At 40.4% G+C, this 21,805-nt stretch overlaps 1 protein-coding gene across 1 annotated transcript in view; it reads right to left on the bottom strand.

Moving 5' to 3' along the window:
* Positions 1-21,805, bottom strand: part of LOC122542299 (histone acetyltransferase p300-like) — a 118,841-nt gene that overhangs the window by 35,524 nt on the left and 61,512 nt on the right. Inside the window, exons 10-17 of the mRNA XM_087978356.1 lie at positions 21,102-21,272; positions 18,785-18,862; positions 17,452-17,564; positions 13,640-13,798; positions 12,131-12,580; positions 4,101-4,289; positions 2,342-2,495; positions 367-485 (exon numbers count right to left, since the gene is read on the bottom strand). Of these exons, the coding sequence (XP_087834482.1) occupies positions 367-485; positions 2,342-2,495; positions 4,101-4,289; positions 12,131-12,580; positions 13,640-13,798; positions 17,452-17,564; positions 18,785-18,862; positions 21,102-21,272 (1,433 nt within the window). The remainder of the gene's footprint in view (positions 1-366; positions 486-2,341; positions 2,496-4,100; positions 4,290-12,130; positions 12,581-13,639; positions 13,799-17,451; positions 17,565-18,784; positions 18,863-21,101; positions 21,273-21,805) is intronic.

Below are 21,805 nucleotides of genomic sequence, written 5' to 3'. Positions count from 1 at the left end.
ACAGTTAAGAGCCAACTATATTAATATAGGTCTAGAATCACATACAGGCTAGACTGGATAAGGATGGCAACAACAGGAGTTACATGATCATTAGGTTAGCTTTTATTTCTAGATTTTTACTGAATTCAAATTACACCACCTGCCATGATGGGATTCAAACCCATGCCCTCAGCACATTAGCCTGGGGCTCTGAATTACTAGATGTAACATCGTTATGTGATGGTCTTCACTTTCATGTGCACAAGAGCCCTGATCTCAGCTATTATAGTTATGCTGAAAGGTACAAAAAATTATAATCACAAATCCTTTCAGATATAATTGAAAAATAATATGCATACCATTCAAACATCCTCACATCACACTTACAGGAATACCCAGTTGCTGAGGATCCACAGGTTGCCGGAAAGGAAGTGACTCAGGGTCCTGACGATAAAGTGCTTCCAGTGTCGGCATTAGTGCCTGCCTCAACTCTTCTGGCTTGAAAACTAAACAGTGAAAAAAAAAGTCATTCCACTACAAGGACATCTAGTAACTAAAAGTGACTATTGTAACAAAATTTTGAAGGATGCTAGTATTTCAATGCTTCAATTTACTCACCCTACTTTTGTAAGGATCTCATTAAACCTATTATTTAAAATTCAGTTATTTATATCAAAACAATTTCAGTTCAGTTCACAGACTAACAGAAAAAGTATCCAGTTTCTAGGAAGTAAAGTGTGATGAAATAGGGAAATGATCTTAATTTTCTTCCCCCAATTTTTGATGCCTGTCAAGTGATACTTAGAACACCTGATTTTAACTTTGTAATTGAAAAGGTTTTAAATGTGTTTAAAAATCTATACTTAGTCTCTGCTTGATGCCTCCCGGCCAATAAAATTCTCAAAACGGGTTAATCAGTGGCACAAAAATCAAATCATCATTTCACATGGTGTCACAACCAACATCAATATAGAAATAAATATTATATCAGAAGATCAAAACTGTGCATGGCACTCAAGATATGGTCTTACCAGTACTACATATATCTAGAGCATGACCACTTTGTTTTTTTTGATTAAACTCCCTTACAATTAGTAACCTTCTCTTCACTTTTCTAATCACTTGCTGTTCCTGCATATTAACCTCTAATTCAAACACAATTAGATCCCTCTGCACCTTAGATTTGCAATCTTTCATTTCTTTTTTATTTTTCCTGCCAAAATGGACAATTTCACATTTCCACATTATACTGCATTTGAATATTCAAAATACTGTATGTCTCTTGTCATAGCCTTCTTATGCCCTCTTGACAAGTTATTTTCATACCTATCTCTGTGCAATCAGCAAACTTGGCAAGCCCATATCTGTGGTCCCTTCATCCAAGCCATTTATATAAGAATTGTAAACAGCTGACACAGCACAGATCCCTGCGCCAACCTGATACAGACCCATTTTTATGCCTACTGCCTGTTTCATGTTAGCCAGCCAAGTTTCTATCCATGTTAGTTTGCTACCCCCATGCACTCTACCTGCATTTTTTGTAATTACCTTTGTCATCTCACTTCATCAAATGCCTTCTGGAAATCTACATACAGTACATCCACCTTTTATCCTCAGCATTTGGCTACATCCTCAAAAATCTCTGATAGACTAGTCCAACATGACTTCCCATTCACAAAAATGTCCCTGATTACCTTGAAATGATCTAAGTGCACTGCTATAATTTCCAATAATAGTTCATAAAATTTTTCTATGACAGGTGGACTCTAATTTTTTTTCTTTCCTCCCTTTGAATAAAGGGATTAACTTTGCTATTTTCCAACCTAAAGGGGTTACCCACGAATAAAGACAGTTCTTGAAGATTAAAACCAAACCACCAATTATGTCACCAGCAATTTCTTTTTAATAATCTCGGATGAAGTTAATCAGAACTCAAACACTTGTCAGCCCATATCTCCAACAATTCATTCAGTACCGCTTCCCTGTTGATTGTGATATTCCACAATGCCCCCCTTCCATTCCCAGCTTTATCACAGCTCCTTAGACATTATTACAAGACTACACCTTGAGGATACAAGCAATGACATACATTTCTGAAAAGTCTGCCCATAAGGACCTGGATTCAAATCACAAACTAATAAAAAGGAAAATTCAGGACGGATGTCACATTCAGTGATCAGTGTCTTGAATGAATTTAAATGAAACTAGTGAAATTGAAGACCCTGAAAGACCCCTGCAGGGGGTCAGCACTTTTCTGGATTGATATGTTGAGATACCCTCCCTCATTTGTAGGTCTCATTTAGGAAAATACTAGCATTTAGTTAGCACCTGGCCCCCACCAAATGAAAAAGATAGCACATACTCTTCTTGCGTGACTGTCCACTGGCAGGGGATGACTGAGTTGCTAAGCTGGCATTATCATCTTCCTCTTTTGCTTCACCTTTCACCTCTGGTTTCTTCTCATCCGCCTCCATTGGCTCCTGTTTACACTCTTCAGTTGCAGGTTCTTCTTTTATCTGCAAATGATACCCAAGAAAAAAAAGATTTTCACTTTTGCATCAGCACAGCACAAACTGTGGAAAAAAAGAGAGACTGATTTATAATGGGGTGTGAACCACATATCTACCCCTCTAAATCAGACCCTCTAAGTTACTAAATTAATTCTAAATATGATTCCTAAAGAGAAATGTTCAAACATACTTTGGTAACCTGTCTCTAACTTGACAAGTGTTAAATTTAGATAGCATTCTCTTCTTCCTCTGAAGTAACCAGTGCTCATGGATAACTGAACATACAAGCAGGGTAAAAATGAACCTGGACTGAACGTTTGTGAAATAGCTAAAATTAAGATATCAATGGTCTGATACCCAACATGACTTTTTTTAAAAAATTGCAATTATACATTTCAATGTAGTAAAATAAACTAAACAATATTCAATTTATTTATTTTGTATTTAAACAGAATGAGAGATTAGTAGAAAACAGCGATCGACAGCTTTGATCAGAGATTTAAAATGATCAAAAGCAAAGATATTTTATAATTGTACAAAATGGCAAAAACTCCAATAACAAACAGAAAACTGCCCTGGAAACATCTGTGGAGAGAGGGAAACAAAGTTAACGTTGGTCTTGAAATGTTAACCTGATTCTCTCATCTCACATGCTACACAGCCAACTGAGTCTCCAGCACTTTTTATTTCAGATCTCAAGCAGCCACAGTACGTCTGTTTCATTTGAAACAAATGAAGTTGGATTCTGAAACCTGTCCAAACCACTATTTTTGGGTTGGTAGAGATGCTATTAGGGAGGGTCCAGATCACAAAGTTAACTGTGTATTTATAAATTCACACAAAAGAAACCAATAGTTAACAGCAATCCAACTTATTAAATCTGGGAATTTACACTGCGCAAATTCAAGTGGAACAAGAAACCCAAAAATTCATTAAATTTTCAGACACAATAAATACCTTTAACACATTCATGATAATTAACTAAGTTTTGAGCATTGTACATCCTTCTACCATTCAGCTCCCATTAAAAAAAGTGATTTCAGTTAATATTGAATGGAAAATCTGAAAAGTGCATGTACCCATAAAATCTAAAACTAGGTGCTTTTGTACAAATAAAAACAGTAATCATGCATTGTATTCTCAATAAACAAGCACTGCATCATATTATCTGCAGGCTGGTGTTTTTTGTATCTTATTTGCCTACAATAAGAAACAAGTGTGTGCAAATATACAATTTATGATAAACAAAATGGCATTAGCAATTTGAGAAGTGGTGCAAAATCGATTTGCAATCTTAAAACAGCAAGTGGACGCGAGAATAATTACAGGCCGGCAACAATTGCTAACCTTGCCTGTAACACACATTTTATAAAAATACAGCCCAGACATAACTCAAGGCAGGCGGGTACTGGAAGTGCTCTTGTGCACCTCAAATTGAGCACTGGTATCCTAGATGCACAAGACCTGTCTATTATCATAAGTATAGTCAGCTCATAACTCAGAAAATCAGAATTGCAAAGAACCATAGTTCTTTTGGAAACAAAAGGTTCTTACCATTAATGCTAAAAAAATTTAAAGAAAGAATTAAGGAATACAAGTCATTTTTTTTACCTCCTGTTTTATTTCTTGCTTTGGTTCCACAGTTTCTGGCTCAGCTTCTTCTTCTTCTTCTTGCTTTTCCTCCATTTTAATGTCAGACACTGGTGCCTCAGGGGGTGGCTGCTGAGAATTTGTGTCTGTACTGCTAACTGATGCTGGGGTTGACACGCGGCCATCTGCGCTTACTGCGGATTGTGAAAGCTAAAGAAAATCAAACAGACTGATCAGGTCAAGAAGTAAAAAGCCATAAGTTCCACATATTAGAATATGATCAGATGTCAAAAACAGAGCACATTGCTAGAGTTGAATGCTAAGTTATAATTACTAGAACTAATTTTGAAAAATTTGTTCAGGGGATCTGAGGATCAATGGCTAGGCCAGAAATTATTGTACAGCCCCAACTACATGTAGAGGGAAGAATAGTTAAAAGTTTCAGAATGGAAAAATTGAATAGAAATATGCTAAATGGAACTTAATACAGAGGAAGTGCAAAATGATGTTCTTTGGAAGGACTAATGTAGACAAACTACCAATTGTACAGATTTTGAAAAAGTATGAATATTTTTTATTCACTCATGGGAATTGGGTATCATTGGCAAGACCAGCATTTATTGCAGATCCCTTGTCCCTGGAGGTGGTGGTGTTGAACTACTTTCTTGAACCATTGCAGTCAATGTGCTGTAGGTAGGCCTACAATGTCGTTAGGCCTACAATGTCGTTAGGCCTACAATGTCGTTAGGCAGAGTGTTACAGGATTTTAAACTTGACTCACTGAAGGAATGGCGATATATTTGTAAGTTAGGATGATGAACAGCATGGAGAATTTTCAGGTGGTTGCATTCAAATATACTTTCTGCCCTTGTAATAGTCAGAGAGGTGTATAGCACTGAAACATCTTCACTCAAGTCATCCATGCCAACCAGATATCCTAAATTAATCTAGTCTATTTGCCAGCATTTGGCCTGTACCCCTCTAAACCCTTCTTATCCGCGCACACATCCAGACGCCTTTTAAATGCTATAATTGTACCAGCTTTCATTTCCTCTGGCAGCTTGTTCTATACATGCATAACCCTCTCCATGAAGAAGTTGCCTCTTAGGTCCCTTTTAAATCTCTCCCCTCTCATCTTGAACCTATGCCCTCAAGCTTTGGACTCCCTTACCCTAGGGAAAAGACCTTGCCTATTCACCCAAGGCTATTCACCCTATCCATGCCCCTCGTTGTTATAAACCTTTATAAAGGTTTATAAACGTCGCAGCCTCTGACATTCTGGGGAAAATAGCCCCAACTTATTCAGTCTCTTGCTATAGCTCAAACCCTCCAACTCCAGCAATATGTTGTAAATCTTTTTTGAACCTTTTCAAGTTTCACAACATTGTTCCTATAGGAGGGAAAACAGAACTGAACACAGTATTCCAAAAGAGTCAGACCAATGCCCTGCATAGCTGCAATATGACTTCCCAACTTTGATACACAATGCACTGACCAATAAAGGCAAACGTACCAAACACCTTCTTCACCACCTTGTCAATCTGTGACTCCACTTTCAAGAAACTATTGTCCTTCTCAATGGTAATGGAAGGTGCTGTCTAAGGAGCCCTGGTGAATTTCTGCAGTGCATCTTGCAGACGGTACACACTGCTGCTAAGAGCAGTGAAGAGGGAGTAAATACACTTGCAGTTTCAATAAATAGGAAAAGTTTCGATGGATATGGGCCAAATGCTGGCAAATGGGACTAGATTTAATTAGGATACCTGGTTGGCATGGATGAGTTGAACCGAAGAGTCTGTTTCCGTGCTGTATTTCTCTATGAATCTATGCGGGCTGTCATGGATGGTTTCAAGCTTGTTGAGTATTGTTGAAATAGTACTCATCCAGACAAGTGGCAAATATCCCATCACACTCCTGATGTGTGCAGCAGGATCCAGAGTGCTTCTCCTACTTTTACAATCAGAGTTTATATGGTTAGCCCAGTTCAGTGTCTGGTCAATGGTAACCCCCAGCATGTGGATCGTGGAGGGATTCATTGATAAAATGTCACTGAATGTCAAGGGGCGATGGTTTCATTCTACTGTGTTGGAGATGACTGGCATTTGTTTGACACAAAGCTCACTTGCCACTTGTCAGCCCAAACCTGAATATCGCCATGGTCTTACTACAGTTCGACATGGACTACTTCAGTACCTGAGGTGTCACTAATGCTGAACACCATGTAGTCATCTGGGAACATTTCTGACCTTATGATGAGGGAATGTGATCAATGAAGCAGCTGAAAATGGTTGTACCTAGGATATTATCATGCACAAGTCCTGCAGAGAAGTCGTGGAGCTGAAATAACTGACTTCCAATAATCACAAGCATCTTCCCTTGTGCTAAATATGAATCTAATCAGTGGATAATTTTGCCCCGATTCCCCTGACCCCAGTTCTGCTAGGGCTCCTTGATATCGCTCTACCAAATGCAGCGCTGATGTCAAGGACAGTCACTCTCACCTCACCTCTGGAATTTTGTCCAGGTTTGTAGCAAGGCCCTCATGTGGTCAGGAACTGAGTGGCCTTGGCAAAATCCAAACCGATGTCAGCAAGCAGATTATTGCTAAGCGAGTGCTGTTTGTTAGCATACATGACACCTTCTGTCACTTTATTGATGCAGCAGTCATTTTCCAGATGTGTGTACACACAACATAACTGGGCAATTGCTAACATTATTGGCGAGATGCAGTACTGGAACAGCTTGGCTAGGAGAGCAGTTAATTCTGGAATATAAATTGTTGGGATCAATGCCAGAATATTGTCAGGGCCCACAGGCTTTACAGTATTCAGTGCCTCCTGCTGTTTCTTAATATCTTGAGGAGTGAATTGAATTAGTTGAAGGCCTGGCATCTGTGATGCTGTGACTCTCCAGAGAATTCTCACTTAGCACCTCTGGCTGAAGACTGTTGCAAATCTTCAGCATTGTCTTTTGCACGAAGTTGCTGGGCTCCCCCAATGAGTATGGGGAGATTGGTCAAAGGGTATGGTGCTGGAAAAGCACAGCTAGTCAGGCAGCATCTGAACAGCAGGAGTCTACATGCTTTGGGCATAAGCCCTTCGTCAGGGATGAGGCTTGTGGGCCAAGGGGGCTGAGAGATAAGTAGAGATGGCGGTCGGGCTGGGGAAGAGGGAAGGTAGCTAAGAATACAATAGGTAGGTGAAGGTGGGTGTGAATGTCATCGGATGGAGCAGATTGGTGGGAAGGAAGATGGCAGGTAGGACAGTGCCAAGTTGGAACTGGAATAAGGTGGGGGGGAAAATGAGGAAATTGGTGAAATCCACATTGATCTACGTGGTTGAAGGGTCCCAATGCCGAAGATGAGGTGTTCTTCCTCCAGGCATTGGGTGGTTAGGCATTGGCGATGGAAGCATGTCCTTGGTCGAGTGGGAGGAGGGATTAATGTTCAGCAAAAGGTTGGTGCGGGGATCCCAGAGGTGTTCTCTGAAACAACCCGCAAGTTGGCATCCTATCTCCCCAATGAGGAGACCACGGGTGCAACGGATACAGTAGATGATGTGTGTGGAAGTACAGGTAAATTTCTGTCTGATGTGGAAGGATCCTTTGGGGCCTTGGACGGAGGTGATGGAGGTGGTGTGGGTCCAGGTTTTGCATTTCTTGCGGTGGCAGGGAAAGATGCCAGGACAGAAGGGTGGGTTGGTGAGGGGTCTGGTCCTGACGAGTGTGTCACGGAGAGAATGGCCTCTCTAAAACGTGGATAATGGTGGGGCGATGGTGGGGTCTGTTTGTAGGTGACAGAAATAGTAGTGTACCTGGAAATTAGTGGGGTGGAAAGGGAGGACCTGGGGGTTCTGTCCTTGTTACAGTTGGAGGGTTGGGGTTCAAGGGCAGAGGTGCGCGAAGTGGAGATGTGCTGCAGGGCATAGTCAACCACATCGGAGGGAAAAGAGGGGGCAGTGATCTGGAATATTCTACGGTGGAATTGGTCCCCCTGGCAGCAGATGCGGTAGAGGAATTGTGAATAAGGGATTGGTTTTTTACAAGAGACAGGGTGGGAGGTGGTGTAGTCCAGCTCGCTGTGGGAGTCATGGTGAATGCGTTGATCAATGACTATATTGGCACCACCTCGTGCTCCCATGAGGTTGAACAGGTCATCAACTCCACGTACACCTTCCACCCTGACCTCAAATTCACCTGGACCATATCAGGTACTTCTCTCCTCTTCCTGGACCGCTCCATCTCCATTTCTGGTGACCGACTCAACACAGACATCCAATACAAACCCACCGACTCCCACAACCCTACCCCCATCCCATTTATCTCTCAGCCTCCGGGCACACAAGCCTCATTCCCGATGAAGGACTTATGCCCGAAACATCAGCTCTCCTGCTTCTCAGATGCTGCCTGACAGACTGTTTTTCCAGCACCACACTCTTGCACCATGATCCCCAGCATCTGTAGTTCTCACTTTCTCCTAGGATGGGGATATTGCGGATTCTCCACCTCCTATGTGTTGTTAATTGTCCACCACCATTCATGACTGGATATGGCAGAGCTCGAATCTGATCTACTGATTGTGAATTGCTTAGTTCAGTCTGTCACTTATTGCTCATCCTGTCTGGCACGCAAGTAGTCCCATTGTCTAGCCTCATCAGGCTAACACTTGATTTTCAGGTACACCTAATGAGGCTCCTAGCATGCTATCCTGCACTGTTCATTGAATTAGGGTCGGTTCCCTGGTGTGATGGTAATAATTAAGTAGGGGGTATGCCATGAGGTTATAGATTGTGTTAGAGTATGCTGCTGTTGCTACTGATGGCCCACACTGCCTCCTGGATATCTAGTTTTGAGTTGCTAGATCTTACGGAATACTATCCAAATAAGCATGGTGATAGTTTCACATGACAAGATAGAAGCTATCCACAAAAGTAAAGATGGGACTTTGTCTGCACAAGAACTTGTGCAGTGGTCACTCTTACCAATACTATCGTGGGTAGATGCATCTGTGGCAGGAGGACTGGGGAGGATGAGGTTTAAGCCTCTATTTTCTTCTTTTGGTTCCCTGACCACCTGCTGCAGACCCTGACCAGCAGCTAGATCTTTTAGGACTCTGCAAGTTCGGTTAGTAATGGTGCTTCTGAGCTATTCTTGGTGATGGATATTAAAGTCTCCTATCCAAGAGTACATTCTGTAAGGTTTGTAGCTCAGGTTGAGGTTTAGGGTGTAGGTTTGCTCGCTGAGCTGTAGGTTTGATATCCAGACGTTCATTACCTGGCTAGGTAACATCATCAGTGGCGACCTCCAAGTGAAGTGAAGCTGTTGTCTCCTGCTTTCTCTTTATAGCTTTCTCCTGGATGGGGTTCCTGGAGTTTGTGGTGATGTCATTTCCTGTTTGTTTTCTGAGGGGTTGATAGATGGCATCTAGGCCTGTGTGTTTGTTTATGGCATTGTGGTTGGAGTGCCAGGCCTCTAGGAATTCTCTGCCATGTCTTTGCTTAGCCTGTCCCAGGATTGATGTGTTGTCCCAGTCGAAATGGTGGGTTTTTTTCATCCGTGTGTAGGGCTACGAGGGAGAGAGGGTCGTGACATTTTGTGGCTAGCTGGTGTTCGAGTATCCTGGCGGCTAGCTTTCTTCCTGTTTGTCCTACGTAGTGTTTGTGGCAGTCCTTGCATGGAATTTTGTTGATGACGTTGGTTTTGTCCATGGGTTGTACTGGGTCTTTTAAGTTTGTTAGTTTTTGTTTGAGAGTGTTGGTGGGTTTGTGTGCTACGGAATTCCAGAAAATGAAACCCAACGGGACCAACACCCCACGATTCTACGGACTACCAAAAATCCATAAACCAGGAGCCCCCTCTCAGACCTATAGTCTCACTACCTGTAACACCAACTTACAGACTGGCAAAAGAACTACATGCAAGACTGAAATACCTAATAGAAGAGTCACAGCACTCCATCCACTCCACCCAGGAATTCCTAAAAATCAACAAACACCAAAATAGAGGAAGACGAAGCAATGATCTAATTCGACGTAACAGCACCGTTCACCTCCATCTACATTGACCTGGCAAAGGAACCACTTACCACACTTTTAGAAGAGACCATCATACACACCCAAACCACCATCAATCGCATTACCAATGAAAACATCATGATGCTAGTGGACCTGTGCCTCACCACCCACTTCACTTTCAACAACATAGTCTACAAACAAACCAATGGCACACCCATGGGATCTCCGCTCTCAGGATTCATAGCAGAAGCAGTAATGCAAAGACTAGAACAAACAGCCCTACCAACCATCAAACCAAAAATCTGGGTCCGCTACGTAGATGACACCTTTGTCATCACAAAACAAAACCACATGGAAGAGACATTTAAAATTATCAACAACACCCTCACAGGCATAAAGTTTACCAAGGAGGAAGAAACCGACAACAAACTCGCGTTCCTGGACATCACAGTCGAGAAAAAGGACAACGGAGAACTACAAACCTGCGTATACAGAAAACCGACAAACACTGACCAAATTCTTAACTACGCCAGCAACCATCCCAACACACACAAACAAAACTGTATCAGAACACTATTCCAACGAGCCACCACACACTACAGCACAGACGAACTTCGGAAAACAGAGGAGAACCACCTATACGACATATTCATGAAGAGCGGATACTCAAAAGAATACAGTGCGCAGATTCCTCAAGAACAAACCACGACAAGCAGACCAAACACAGCCAGAAACCCGAACCACCTTACCATACAGCAAAGAAGTTCCAGAAATGACAGCCAGACTACTATGACCCCTTGGAATCCTAGTATCACACAAACAAAATAAAACACAGACTCCCAGTGCATTTGTGGGCAGGTAATTAATTCATTGAGGTACAATTTATTACAAACGTATGCTGTTCTTCTTGTTTGAATGCATATGCGTGCATTTGAGAAAGAAATAGAAACAGACACAAAGTGGGGGTGTTGCTGCCTATAGTCATGTACTGTGCTTGACCCTTAACTTTACTGCCTCACCAATACCACGTGCTGCACCAAGAACTATGAGAATAAATTGGTCTGTCACTATCATGGGGCATACTGTGTTAAAAGTCTGTTTTCAACATTGTCCTAATTTATAAATGTTAATTTGTTTTAGCCAAAGGGAAAATGGTAAGTCTTCATAGTCCTACAGGGTAACCTCAGCTGGTGTGGGAAATATCACTCTGCATCACAAACTGGACAACCAGCCAACTGAGCTAATTGGTGTCTCAGAACTAACAGGGTGCAATACGCAAATTCATATTCTTCACTGAAATATGCTCCAGAGAAACAGTGAAAAAGTCTGAATGATAAAAGCAATAAGAGCTGTGCATTTGTAATACAGCATTTCACTATGTTTTATAGAATGTACTTTATACGTGACAACATTTGTCAAATGACAATTTCTTGATTGCATTTGGAACTACAATATTTACCTTCAGTAAAATGTTATTACAACTGTTTTTTAAAAATTACATGTTTTCTGATCACCTAATCTTAAATCCGAAGGCTATAAACGAGAACAGAAATGTCAAAGAGGTAATGAACGCACTTAAGGTTAGACAATTGTCAAGTATACTGCAAAGCTTCAACAACCTGCTTTGCATCCAACCTCAGAAGAACATGTCTCCACAACATTAATGGTAACAATTACCCAGACAGACCATCTTTCTGCACTCTCTGCAGTCAGGTTTGTGAACTCATGTCAATGTGGTGAACCACTAAGAATAGAGTTGACACTGTACAAAATCATACTAGATTTATAAAATCTTAAAAAATGAATAGATTCAGTATTTTGAAGGGAAATGTTAAACTGATTGAAATTCAACAAAGACAAACAAAGCCTTAAAAGGTACAAAGCCAAGACTTATCAAAAGCTGTCACTCTGTCCCCAGCCCATGCATCTTTTTATCAGCTCAAAATCTTAGACAGGCTATAGGGCTGCCAACACTTTCAAGAACAATTTAAAAACGTGTTAACAATTAAAATACTTTTCAATGCTCTCAAATATACTCACTGGAGTAGTTGGATGTTGAGACTGTATCGGTGCAGTAGGTGTAGGGGTTGTAGGGGTTGTAATTTGTTGCTGTGTTGATGGGGGCAATGATGGTGGCTGCTGTGGATCCCGCTCTCGTTGTTGCTGCTTCTGTCCAGCTGTCACCTGGGGTTGTGGAGGGACTGGTGGAGGAGGAGGAAGCTGCTGCATTTGTGGTGGTGTCTGAACTTGAGAAGGAGGGGGTGGCATTGTCTGGGGCTGAGAGTTAGGCGATGGTGTCTGTTGCCTTTGTTGAGGAGGAATGCTAGGTGGTGTCTGGTGAGGGGTGGGTGTGAGACTTCTTGGACCAGGGGATGGGGAGTTTTGATGAAGTGATGGCTGAGAGAGAGATGGTGGACAGTTAAACTGGGTATTCTGGGCTCCTGGCTGCATGGAGGCAGAACTGTTTACAGGTAGTGAGGAGTTCTGTGCCTAATGAGAGAACAGAATGATAGATCCATTAGCATGCTGCCTTTTATTGTAAGTCAGCTGAATTAAATATACCAGACAGCTATACAAAATGCTCAATATTGCTGTAACCTACATTAGACGCAAACATGTAAGACATTGTTCAGCTTTATGAATTGCTAAAAACAGCATAAATGAGTTGAGTCAAGAAACATTTTTGCTCAGTACAACATATTCTGCAAATTCAAATACAAGATCAATAACAACTGACAGAATTAAAGCTCAACTGAGAGAAGAGCAACATTTACCACTAAAAGGCAAGAGACAGAAAGTTGGGGCATATACAAAAGGATGCACAGATGACCAAAAATAAGCATACAATAAATTAGCTTTTTATGATTCTTGATGCTCGTGACTGACTGCTTTATACCATCAAGTCTCTCCTATGCCCTTGCCATGTTATCAAGGTTCTTTCTCAAAGCATGGGTTGTCATTGAAGAGAAATAGCAAACTGAGTGATACATCAACCACCTCGTGGACCAAGTGCGACTGCATTTTTAACTTTGGAAATAATGGTTATTTTTGTGACATAATCCTCCACCTTATTTTTGTTTGGACCCCGAACTGCCATCAAAAAATGTCCATTTATTTGATTTTGAGTGATAAACAGAGTGTGCTGCTTGTATCCATTGGCGAAAAGTATAAAATTATGACTTGAGTTTCAATGGTGACTGTATGTTTGGTAAAAGCACACATCCAATGGTTACAATGGATATGTTGTTACCACCAGTGGGCACTGCACTGAGCTCAATCACTAGATATAGATTTGATCATTGCCAAGATATTTGCATTGATTGCTGACTGGCAAGTTAACAACTAGCGCGGATTTTTAACCAGTGCTCATAGTTAACTTGGGACAAGTGACAGTTCTTTCCATTAATTTAAATCTAAAGATTCTTCCTTCAGACTCCCATCGAAGTTGCCGGATTTCAATACTGCACGACATAATTTTACATTCAGTCACCAAATTAAATATTAGTCCAGACTGAAGGTAGAGGAGTTACAAGAAACTTGGATAAATACCGGAGACATGACTGGCTGGTTGCTGGCCTGTGTCATCGTGGTGCTGCCAGTGTTCATTCCAGGAGAGGATACAGGAAATTGATTTGGAGACAGAAACTGATTCTGAGCAGGATGCTGCGCAGCCATTGGCTGTGCCATTCGGGAAGTGGCTAATCCCATCTGTGTATAAACAGAATACATTGTTGTAAAATCATGGATCAGAAAACTGTCACTCTTTCTGAAAACTTTGGATACCTCTTCCCAAATCCACAAAATTACTACATAACTTTAAAGATACTATAGTGAAAGTCACAGCTGGTACTAATCTGTGCCAGGGCACAGATGAATAGTGAAACCCTCGATGCTCAGACGTTGACCTCAGCCACATAGTAAGCATGGTGAAACAGAATAGTACCTAACATTCAGTTATAGAGTCATAGAGGTCTACAGCATGGAAAAAGGCCCTTCAGCCCAACTTGTCCATGCTGCCCAATTTTCACAATTAAACTAGTGAAATTTGCCTGGGTTTCGTCCATATCCCTCCAAAACTATCCCATCCACATTCCTGGACAAATGCTTCTTAAATAAGTAAATTGTATTTGCCACCATCACGACCTCTGGCATCCTAATCCAGAAATTCACCATCCTCTGGTAACCACTCACTCTCCCCCTCCCTCTCACCATCAACCCAAGTCTCATATGATCCAAGGAAAGATGTTCCAGCCCATCCAACCTTTCCTTATAAATCAAACCTTCCAGACCACATCCTAATACATCTTTCCTGCATTCTAGTTAAATAATATCCTTTCTATAGTACAGCAAACAAAATTGCAAGTAGTACTCCAAATGTGGCCGCACCAACGTCTTGTACAGTTGCAATAAGACAACCCAATTCCTATACTCAGTGCTCTGACTGATCAAAGCAAACATGCCAAAATCCTGCTTACTTATCTACCCATTGCTCCATTTTCGAAGAGCCTTGAATCCGTACTCCCAGATCTCTTTATTCTGTAACACTTCGTAGGTCCTGAACTTTGACTGTATAAGCTCTGCCCTGGTTTGACCAACGCAGTACCTTGCATTTATCTAAATTAAACTTCATCTATCATTCCTCAGACCACTGGCCCAGTTGATCAAGATCTCTGTATTCCCAGATATCCTTCCTCACTGTCCACATTACCACCAATCTTAAGAGTCATCCGCAAACTTACTAACCATATCTCTAAATTTTCATCAAAATCATTTATATATAAAAAAAATAGTGGAACCAGCACTGGTCCCTGTGGCAAACTTCTGGTCACTGGCCTCTAGCTTGAAAAACAACCCTCTATCACTATCTTCTGTCTATGTTCAAGCCAATTTTGTATCAAATTGGCTAGCTCTCCCTAGATTCCGTGAGATTTAACCTTACTCAACAATCCAGCATGCAGTACCTTGTCAAAAGCTTTGCTAAAGTACATGTAGACAACATCTCTCCACCCGAGGCTCCCAACCTCACTCCTGATGAAGGAGGACTCTGGCCCGAAACGTCGATCTTCCTGCTCTTCAGATGCTGCCTGACCTGCTGTGCTTTTCCAGCAACACACACAACTCTAAATCTCCAGCGTCTGCAGACCTCACTGTCTCCTACTGCACTCTCATTTACTTTCTTGGTCACCCTTAAAAAAACTCAATCAAATTTGTGATATGATTTCCCACACACAAAGCCATGCTGACTATTCCAAATGAGTCCTCGCCACTCCAAATGCCTATAGATCCTGTCTGTCAGACATTAGTCTCAGTGTATACTTCTAAGCATTTCCCTCCAGCGTTCCTTGAATAACAGCACAACATTAGCCACCCTCCAATCTGTCACTGCACCTGTGGCTGTCAATAATACAAATATCACTGCAATTTCCTCCTCAGCCTCCCACAAAGTCCTGGGATACACTTTCATCAGGTCCTGGCGTATTATCTATCCTAATGCGTTTTAAGACTTCTAGCAGCTCCTCTTCTGTAATGTTGACTCTCTTCAAGATATCACTTTTTATTTTCCCAAGTTCCCTTGCATCCATGCCTTTCTTGATGATAAATACTGCCAAGAAATATTCATTTAGGATCTCACCCATCTCTTGTTGACCTTTATGATCTTTAAGAGGGTTTATTCTCTTCCTGTTACACTTCTACACCCCACCCCCCCAACAACTTTGGAAACCCTCCCACTTACCAGGCATCCCTTTGCCTACAAATATACTCCCCCTATCAATTTTTGAAAGCTCCTGTCGAAAACCAGTTAAATTGGTCTGGCCCCAATTTCACACTTTAACTTGTGGACCAGACGTTATCAACAGCTATTTTAAAATTAATGGAATTATGGTGACTGGTCCCAAAGTGATTCCCCACTTGTGTCATTTCCTTGCCATTTTTCCCAAGAGAAGATCAAGTTTTGCCCCTTCTCTAATAGGGCCATCTACATTCTGCATGAGAAATTCTTCCCGAAAACACTTAAATTTCTCTCCCTCTAAGCCCTTAACACTATGGCACTCCTAGACGATGCCAGCAAAGTTATGATCCCCTACAATTATAACCTATTATTCTTGCAGCTACCTGCAATCTCCTCACATCTCCCGCTGACTACTGGAGAGGCCTACAGTACGATTCTATCAAAGTGATTACCCCCTTTTTATTTCAGTTCTACCCATATAGACTCAGTGGACGAGCCCTCAAGAAAGCCCTCTTTCAGTACTGCCATGACGTTCTCCCTAATCAAAAACGCAACTCCTCCTCCTCCTCTCTTGCCTCCTCTTTTATCCCTCCCATAGCATCTATATCCTAGAACACTGAGCTGCCATTCCTGTTCCTCCCTCAGCCATGTTTCTGTAATAGCAAAAATACCCCAGTCCTAAGTACCCATTCACGCCCCAAGATCATTTGCCTTACCAGTCAGGCCTCTTGCATTGAAATAAGTGCAGCTGAACTCAGACTTTCCCTACTTCCTGCATACTCTTGCTTGCCCTGTCTAGTACTCAGATTGCCAACACTGCTGTTGCTATTTAATTTGCTCTCTCTAACTTCTGTAATGTCTTCAACTTTCTCTGTCAAAACTAGATTAAGAAAAGCAACTTTGTTCTCCTCACTGCAGTCAGAACGCACTGCAAGGGGATCCAAACATGGAAAAACTTTTTTCAATTAAAACAGTATGGTATCCACAAAATAAGCATTAGGTTGGCAGTAAGTTGACTGCCAACTTAAACAATTTTTGACAGTTACAGAAACTCTCCTAAAAAGAGAACAAAACAAAATAGCAAGTATTTTTAATCAACTTATTATGAGTTACCACAAGCAGTTTTTAATTTTGAGGCCAATGATTACAGCAACTTCAAGTTCCAAACATATTTTATGCAAAAAGGGAAACAAAGTCAGTCTCCAGATTTGTTTCTATAGTGAATTAATTCCTGAAGGGCTTATGCCCGAAACATTGATTCTCCTGTTCCTTTGATGCTGCCTGACCTGCTGCGCTTTTCTAGCAACACATTTTTAAGCTATGGTCAGGATCATGTCAAGGATACCAACATCCCAATAAATCATTTTATTACTTAAAATTTTAATCCAGTTCCTTCGCATAGTATAAATACTTCAGTCAAAGCTTGGTCTAAAAACCAATTCAAACTGGCTAAGCATACATTAGAAACAATTTTCAAACACTAATGATCAAGTCCTTAGTTTCCCCAATTTGTAAGCAAAAACAATAGTCACGTGAGGATGTAATTGTTTATAAGGAAGTCAGGTTGCTTATGATTTTACTTAAGATGTTTTACTGACACTTGTGTTAACTGAGATTATGCAAACTATACCTGGTTCATGGGTCCTGTTTGCGTCATCTGCCCAGGGTGTGGTAGTGGAGGGTTTAAACGTTGTCCCAGGCCAGCCATCTGCATGCTGCTCATCTGTGAATATTGGTTCATTCCTAGAATAAGCAGAGTTGAATAAAATTGTTTAATTAAAAAAAGCACGAAAGAAAGAAAGCTTTTCAAACTGTCTAAAACCAATTAAAATGGGCAAGCTCTTCTTGAGTAGTCACTGTACACTTGCTTTCAAGTCTCATCCTGGGTGATACTCATGCCCTCCTTTTCTACATTGATGTATAAACGTATACAGCACACCTTACTATTAAGTAGCATTTTTCATACTTTAGTACTCATTAATGTATAAAACAAATGCCAAAACAGAAAATGCACTCAAGTTAATAGGCTGCTTGATACTCAATTCATCATTTCAAATTTCTCTTATAACCATCACCACTGAAAAATCAGAACTCAACATGGCCTAAGCGATACAAGTTTGCAATCACAGATCCATATCACTGAATGCGTTTTCTAGCAACTCAGAAATGAATGTTCAAATCCCATGAGAGCCAATTATTAAACAGAATTCAAACTGGTAATTTGGTCTAGCACCAGAAAATGGCCATCGTATCTGCCAGATTGTCATAAGACAATTTATGAATCTTTCAAAGGAAACCTGCTGCTCTTACATGACCTAGTCAACTTGACTTCAGTGCCAAACCACATGACTGGCTCTGGTAATTAATATTTATTCTTGAGAATATATGTTAAATACACCTAAAATTTCACTGAAATTCTAGCAACACAATGATGTGCAACATATTAACATATTCATTTACTAAAAAACACATCCATGCCAGAAACTACCAAGTCATGATGCATATCTTTTGTAACTTAATTCAGATGCGCACAAAACTTGGCCAATAGAATAACTACTCAGTCTCTTCTACTCCATGCTTCTCAGATAATTATGTTGTTTATCCATTACCATAAACTCCAAAATTGAAGCTTACATCTTAGATGTTTATAAAGGTTTGGTTAGACTGTGTAGGGGATCAGGCCAAACTGACATTATCATGAATCTTTCAGGGAAACCAAAGCACAATTTATAATCCATTCCTACGTTAGCCTTTACAGATTAATGGTGTTGCAAATAAGGCAACTATCATTTAGCTATAGAATGAGGATTCACAGCTAAAGTCGTATCTACTATCAAACTGTTATGAATCACCTATTAATGTTACTTTAGTGAGGCTGTTGAATGGAAAACAGTCATGATCAGTTTAACTGATTACCCCGTACACCTTTTCACATGAAATACATTTTGAGAACTGAATTTTACCACTTGGAGTCTGCATCCGGTTCATGATCTGACTTGGCACATTTGGCCGCATAATGGTCGGGTCAGAAAGCGGGCCATCTGAAATGCAACAAGACTAGGTTTAAATTACATGTAGATACCTGTACTTAACTGGAACAGGAAATTCCTGTCACCATTAAGGGATAGCGTCAGTAAATGACTGAAGCAAATAACTATTAATACTTTGTTATTTCACGTGTGGTTTCATAATCCTTACAAGGATCCTATGATAAGACCTCTAACACAACATTTGCACTTAAACCTTGTTTTGCTTCAGAAGATGGAAGACTGAGTTTACAATTCTATTCACAAGCTCACAATCTTTTTTTAAAAATGCTTCCAGGTTATCCACTGAAGGAAAGAAAAAGGAATAATTTCTAACATCCAAAAGACTGGCTTCATCTACCACTGGTAAGCAACATGCTAAAGATGACTGCCGACTATTTAACTCCAGTTGTTGAGTATCTATGCGCTGGGAACAAACTTCTTTTGTGATGGTTCATTACAAGTACTCCCAATGTGGCCTCGTTCACCACCTCCTCTTCCATATAATAGGAAAAGGGACAAGTATTCTTCTTGGAAATATATGCACATGTATACACACACCGGTGCATATGACAAATGAAGGTGAAATAAAGACTTGGTTGCAATGTCCTGGCCCTGTGGTCAAATAGTCTGCCAACAACTACTGCCTAGGCTTACTAGAACACTGTCAGCTTTGTCAACTTGCATCAATTCAAGAGTCAATATATTTGAAGGACGCAATGGTTGGTGAAGTTTTGGAGAAACAAATAAATATCCACAATGTGTAAAAAAAGGAATCTGACTGTCTCATCCTGTGCCTTTGCTAATCATATACAAATGTGAAGCCATTTCAGTCAGTCATCTAATGATTGCTACCTAAAAGCACAATTCCTGAAGCCATAAAATCAATTGTTTGAATCTCATTTAACTGGACAGAGACAGGAATCCCAAAAGATGGTTCAACTTTTCTTGCTGCAAAGCTGTGAAAGGGGAGCTCAATATTAAAGTACTGTTATCTGCTATTAGACAAACTATAATTTTAGCTCTGATTCCACTTTTCTGATGAGCATACACTATAACTTGGTTTGTTTGCCAATGTCTAATAAATTTTTAACTTTAATATTTAATCTCGCCCCTTTTCTCAAAGTGTATGGACATAAAATATCACAACACTGGAACAATCCTTGGGTGCCTTGCCCTGTCACCATTTTTTAGATGGGAGATATAGTCAGTTCTTCTATAACGCGATAGTTGCATTCTTGTGCAACACCGTGTTATAGAAAAATCTTGCTTAAAATGCTGGCGCTGTAATTGCTGAGCTTGTGAATAGAATTGTAAACTCAGTCTTCCATCTTCTGAAGCAAAACAAGGTTTAAGTGCAAATGTTGTGTTAGAGGTCTTATCATAGGATCCTTGTAAGGATTATGAAACCACGCATGTGAAATATGAAAGTATTAATAGTTATTTACTTCAGTCATTCACTGACCCTATCCCCTATTGGTGACAGGAATTTCCATTACAGCCAACACACGTTTTAAAAGTTGCACCGTAAAAAACAGCGTCCCCAGTTCGTCAATCGCGTTACAGCAAATTCACACTTTATAACAGAAGGACCTGTATAGTTCGGATGGTTAAAGGGGTCAAAGTGTGTGGAGAGAAAATGGGAACAAGGTAGAGTTGGATGCTTATCCATTATCATAGCGAATGACCGAGCACTCAAAGAGTGAACGGCCTATTCCTGTTCCTATTTTTTATGCTTCGGTATGATTGTCAAGACTGTAAATAACAACTATTTAAGTGTGGCGTTAATACTCTCAAACCACATCTGCTTGTCACTTGACATTCACATAAACTCATTTTTCTTTGAAAGAATGTGTTACCGGACTGATAGTTTTTCCTTCAAATGCAGAATCTCAACCACCACTGCAAATTACACCAGTTCAATGCAGTTTGGAAATTACACTTCAATAAGTTAGGAAAGACTGATGTGCCATCACCCCATTAGATTTAAATTAACGTTAATTTAAATAAATAAAAGATACCCAAATAGGTATACATGCAATAAGGTGTGGTGTCAATAATCAGCATGACCAAAGGTAGACATGGTCGGTAGATCTATTCACGCTCCTTTGTTATAGCTAATCTACAATACTGAGATAAAACAAATCTTTTAAACTCAGTGCTTTTCCTCATTGTGGAATTAACAAATGTTTCATTGCCTGTTGCACTTATATGTTAACAAACTTTCTAACATACAACAAAAAAGGTTCCGTACTTGGAGGGAGTCCAGCTTGCAACTGAGCCATGCTTGGGGGTTGGGCTGCTCCTGTCGGTAACATGCCACTTTGGTTTGGCATCACACCCTGTTTCTGTAGTCTGGTGCGCCGCTTTTCTTCTAGTTCTTTCTGAATCTTATAGATCTTCTCAGCCAGCAGATGGTAATATTCTGCCTATTTTTCAAAAGTTGAAATTATTTTTTTAAAAAATGCAAGGAGAGAGGATTCTGAAGGAAACAAAAGAACATCCAGTGATACAGAGCAAGAAGAATTAACCCAGGTTGCTATCGGTAAATATTCCAATGGAAAACAAGATGAAAATTTACAGATTCTTTGCTTGCTACCAATGGACGTCAGAATAAACTCCACCTGGCCTAAACGGTTTTCCATTTTTATCTGTAGGCAGCATAACTGCCTAGATCATTCTGATATTGTCTGATGAATATAAACAAAAAAATCTGCTAATTTGTTACGACACTTAATTTGGATCCTTCCACATGACTAAAAAAAAAATTGGCTTTCTTGGTTTTGTAACTTTTGAGAGATTACTGCAATACTGGCAGTAACCTTCTATCTATTTACTTGGCAGCTAGTGTGTTACTAAACTATATTTATTATACTATTGGCTCAAGTCTTCTTTTAAAGTCTGTCATAATATATTAAAGAGAATAATATTTGGTTCAGTGAAAAGCAGATTAGCAAT

This window comes from Chiloscyllium plagiosum, unplaced genomic scaffold (genome assembly GCF_037043375.1).
Source record: "Chiloscyllium plagiosum isolate Xiang-an unplaced genomic scaffold, Cpla_swu_hap1 HiC_scaffold_33, whole genome shotgun sequence".
NCBI lineage: Eukaryota > Metazoa > Chordata > Chondrichthyes > Orectolobiformes > Hemiscylliidae > Chiloscyllium > Chiloscyllium plagiosum.
Note: the sequence above shows the minus strand (reverse complement) of the source record. Positions and strands in the feature narration are given on the sequence as shown.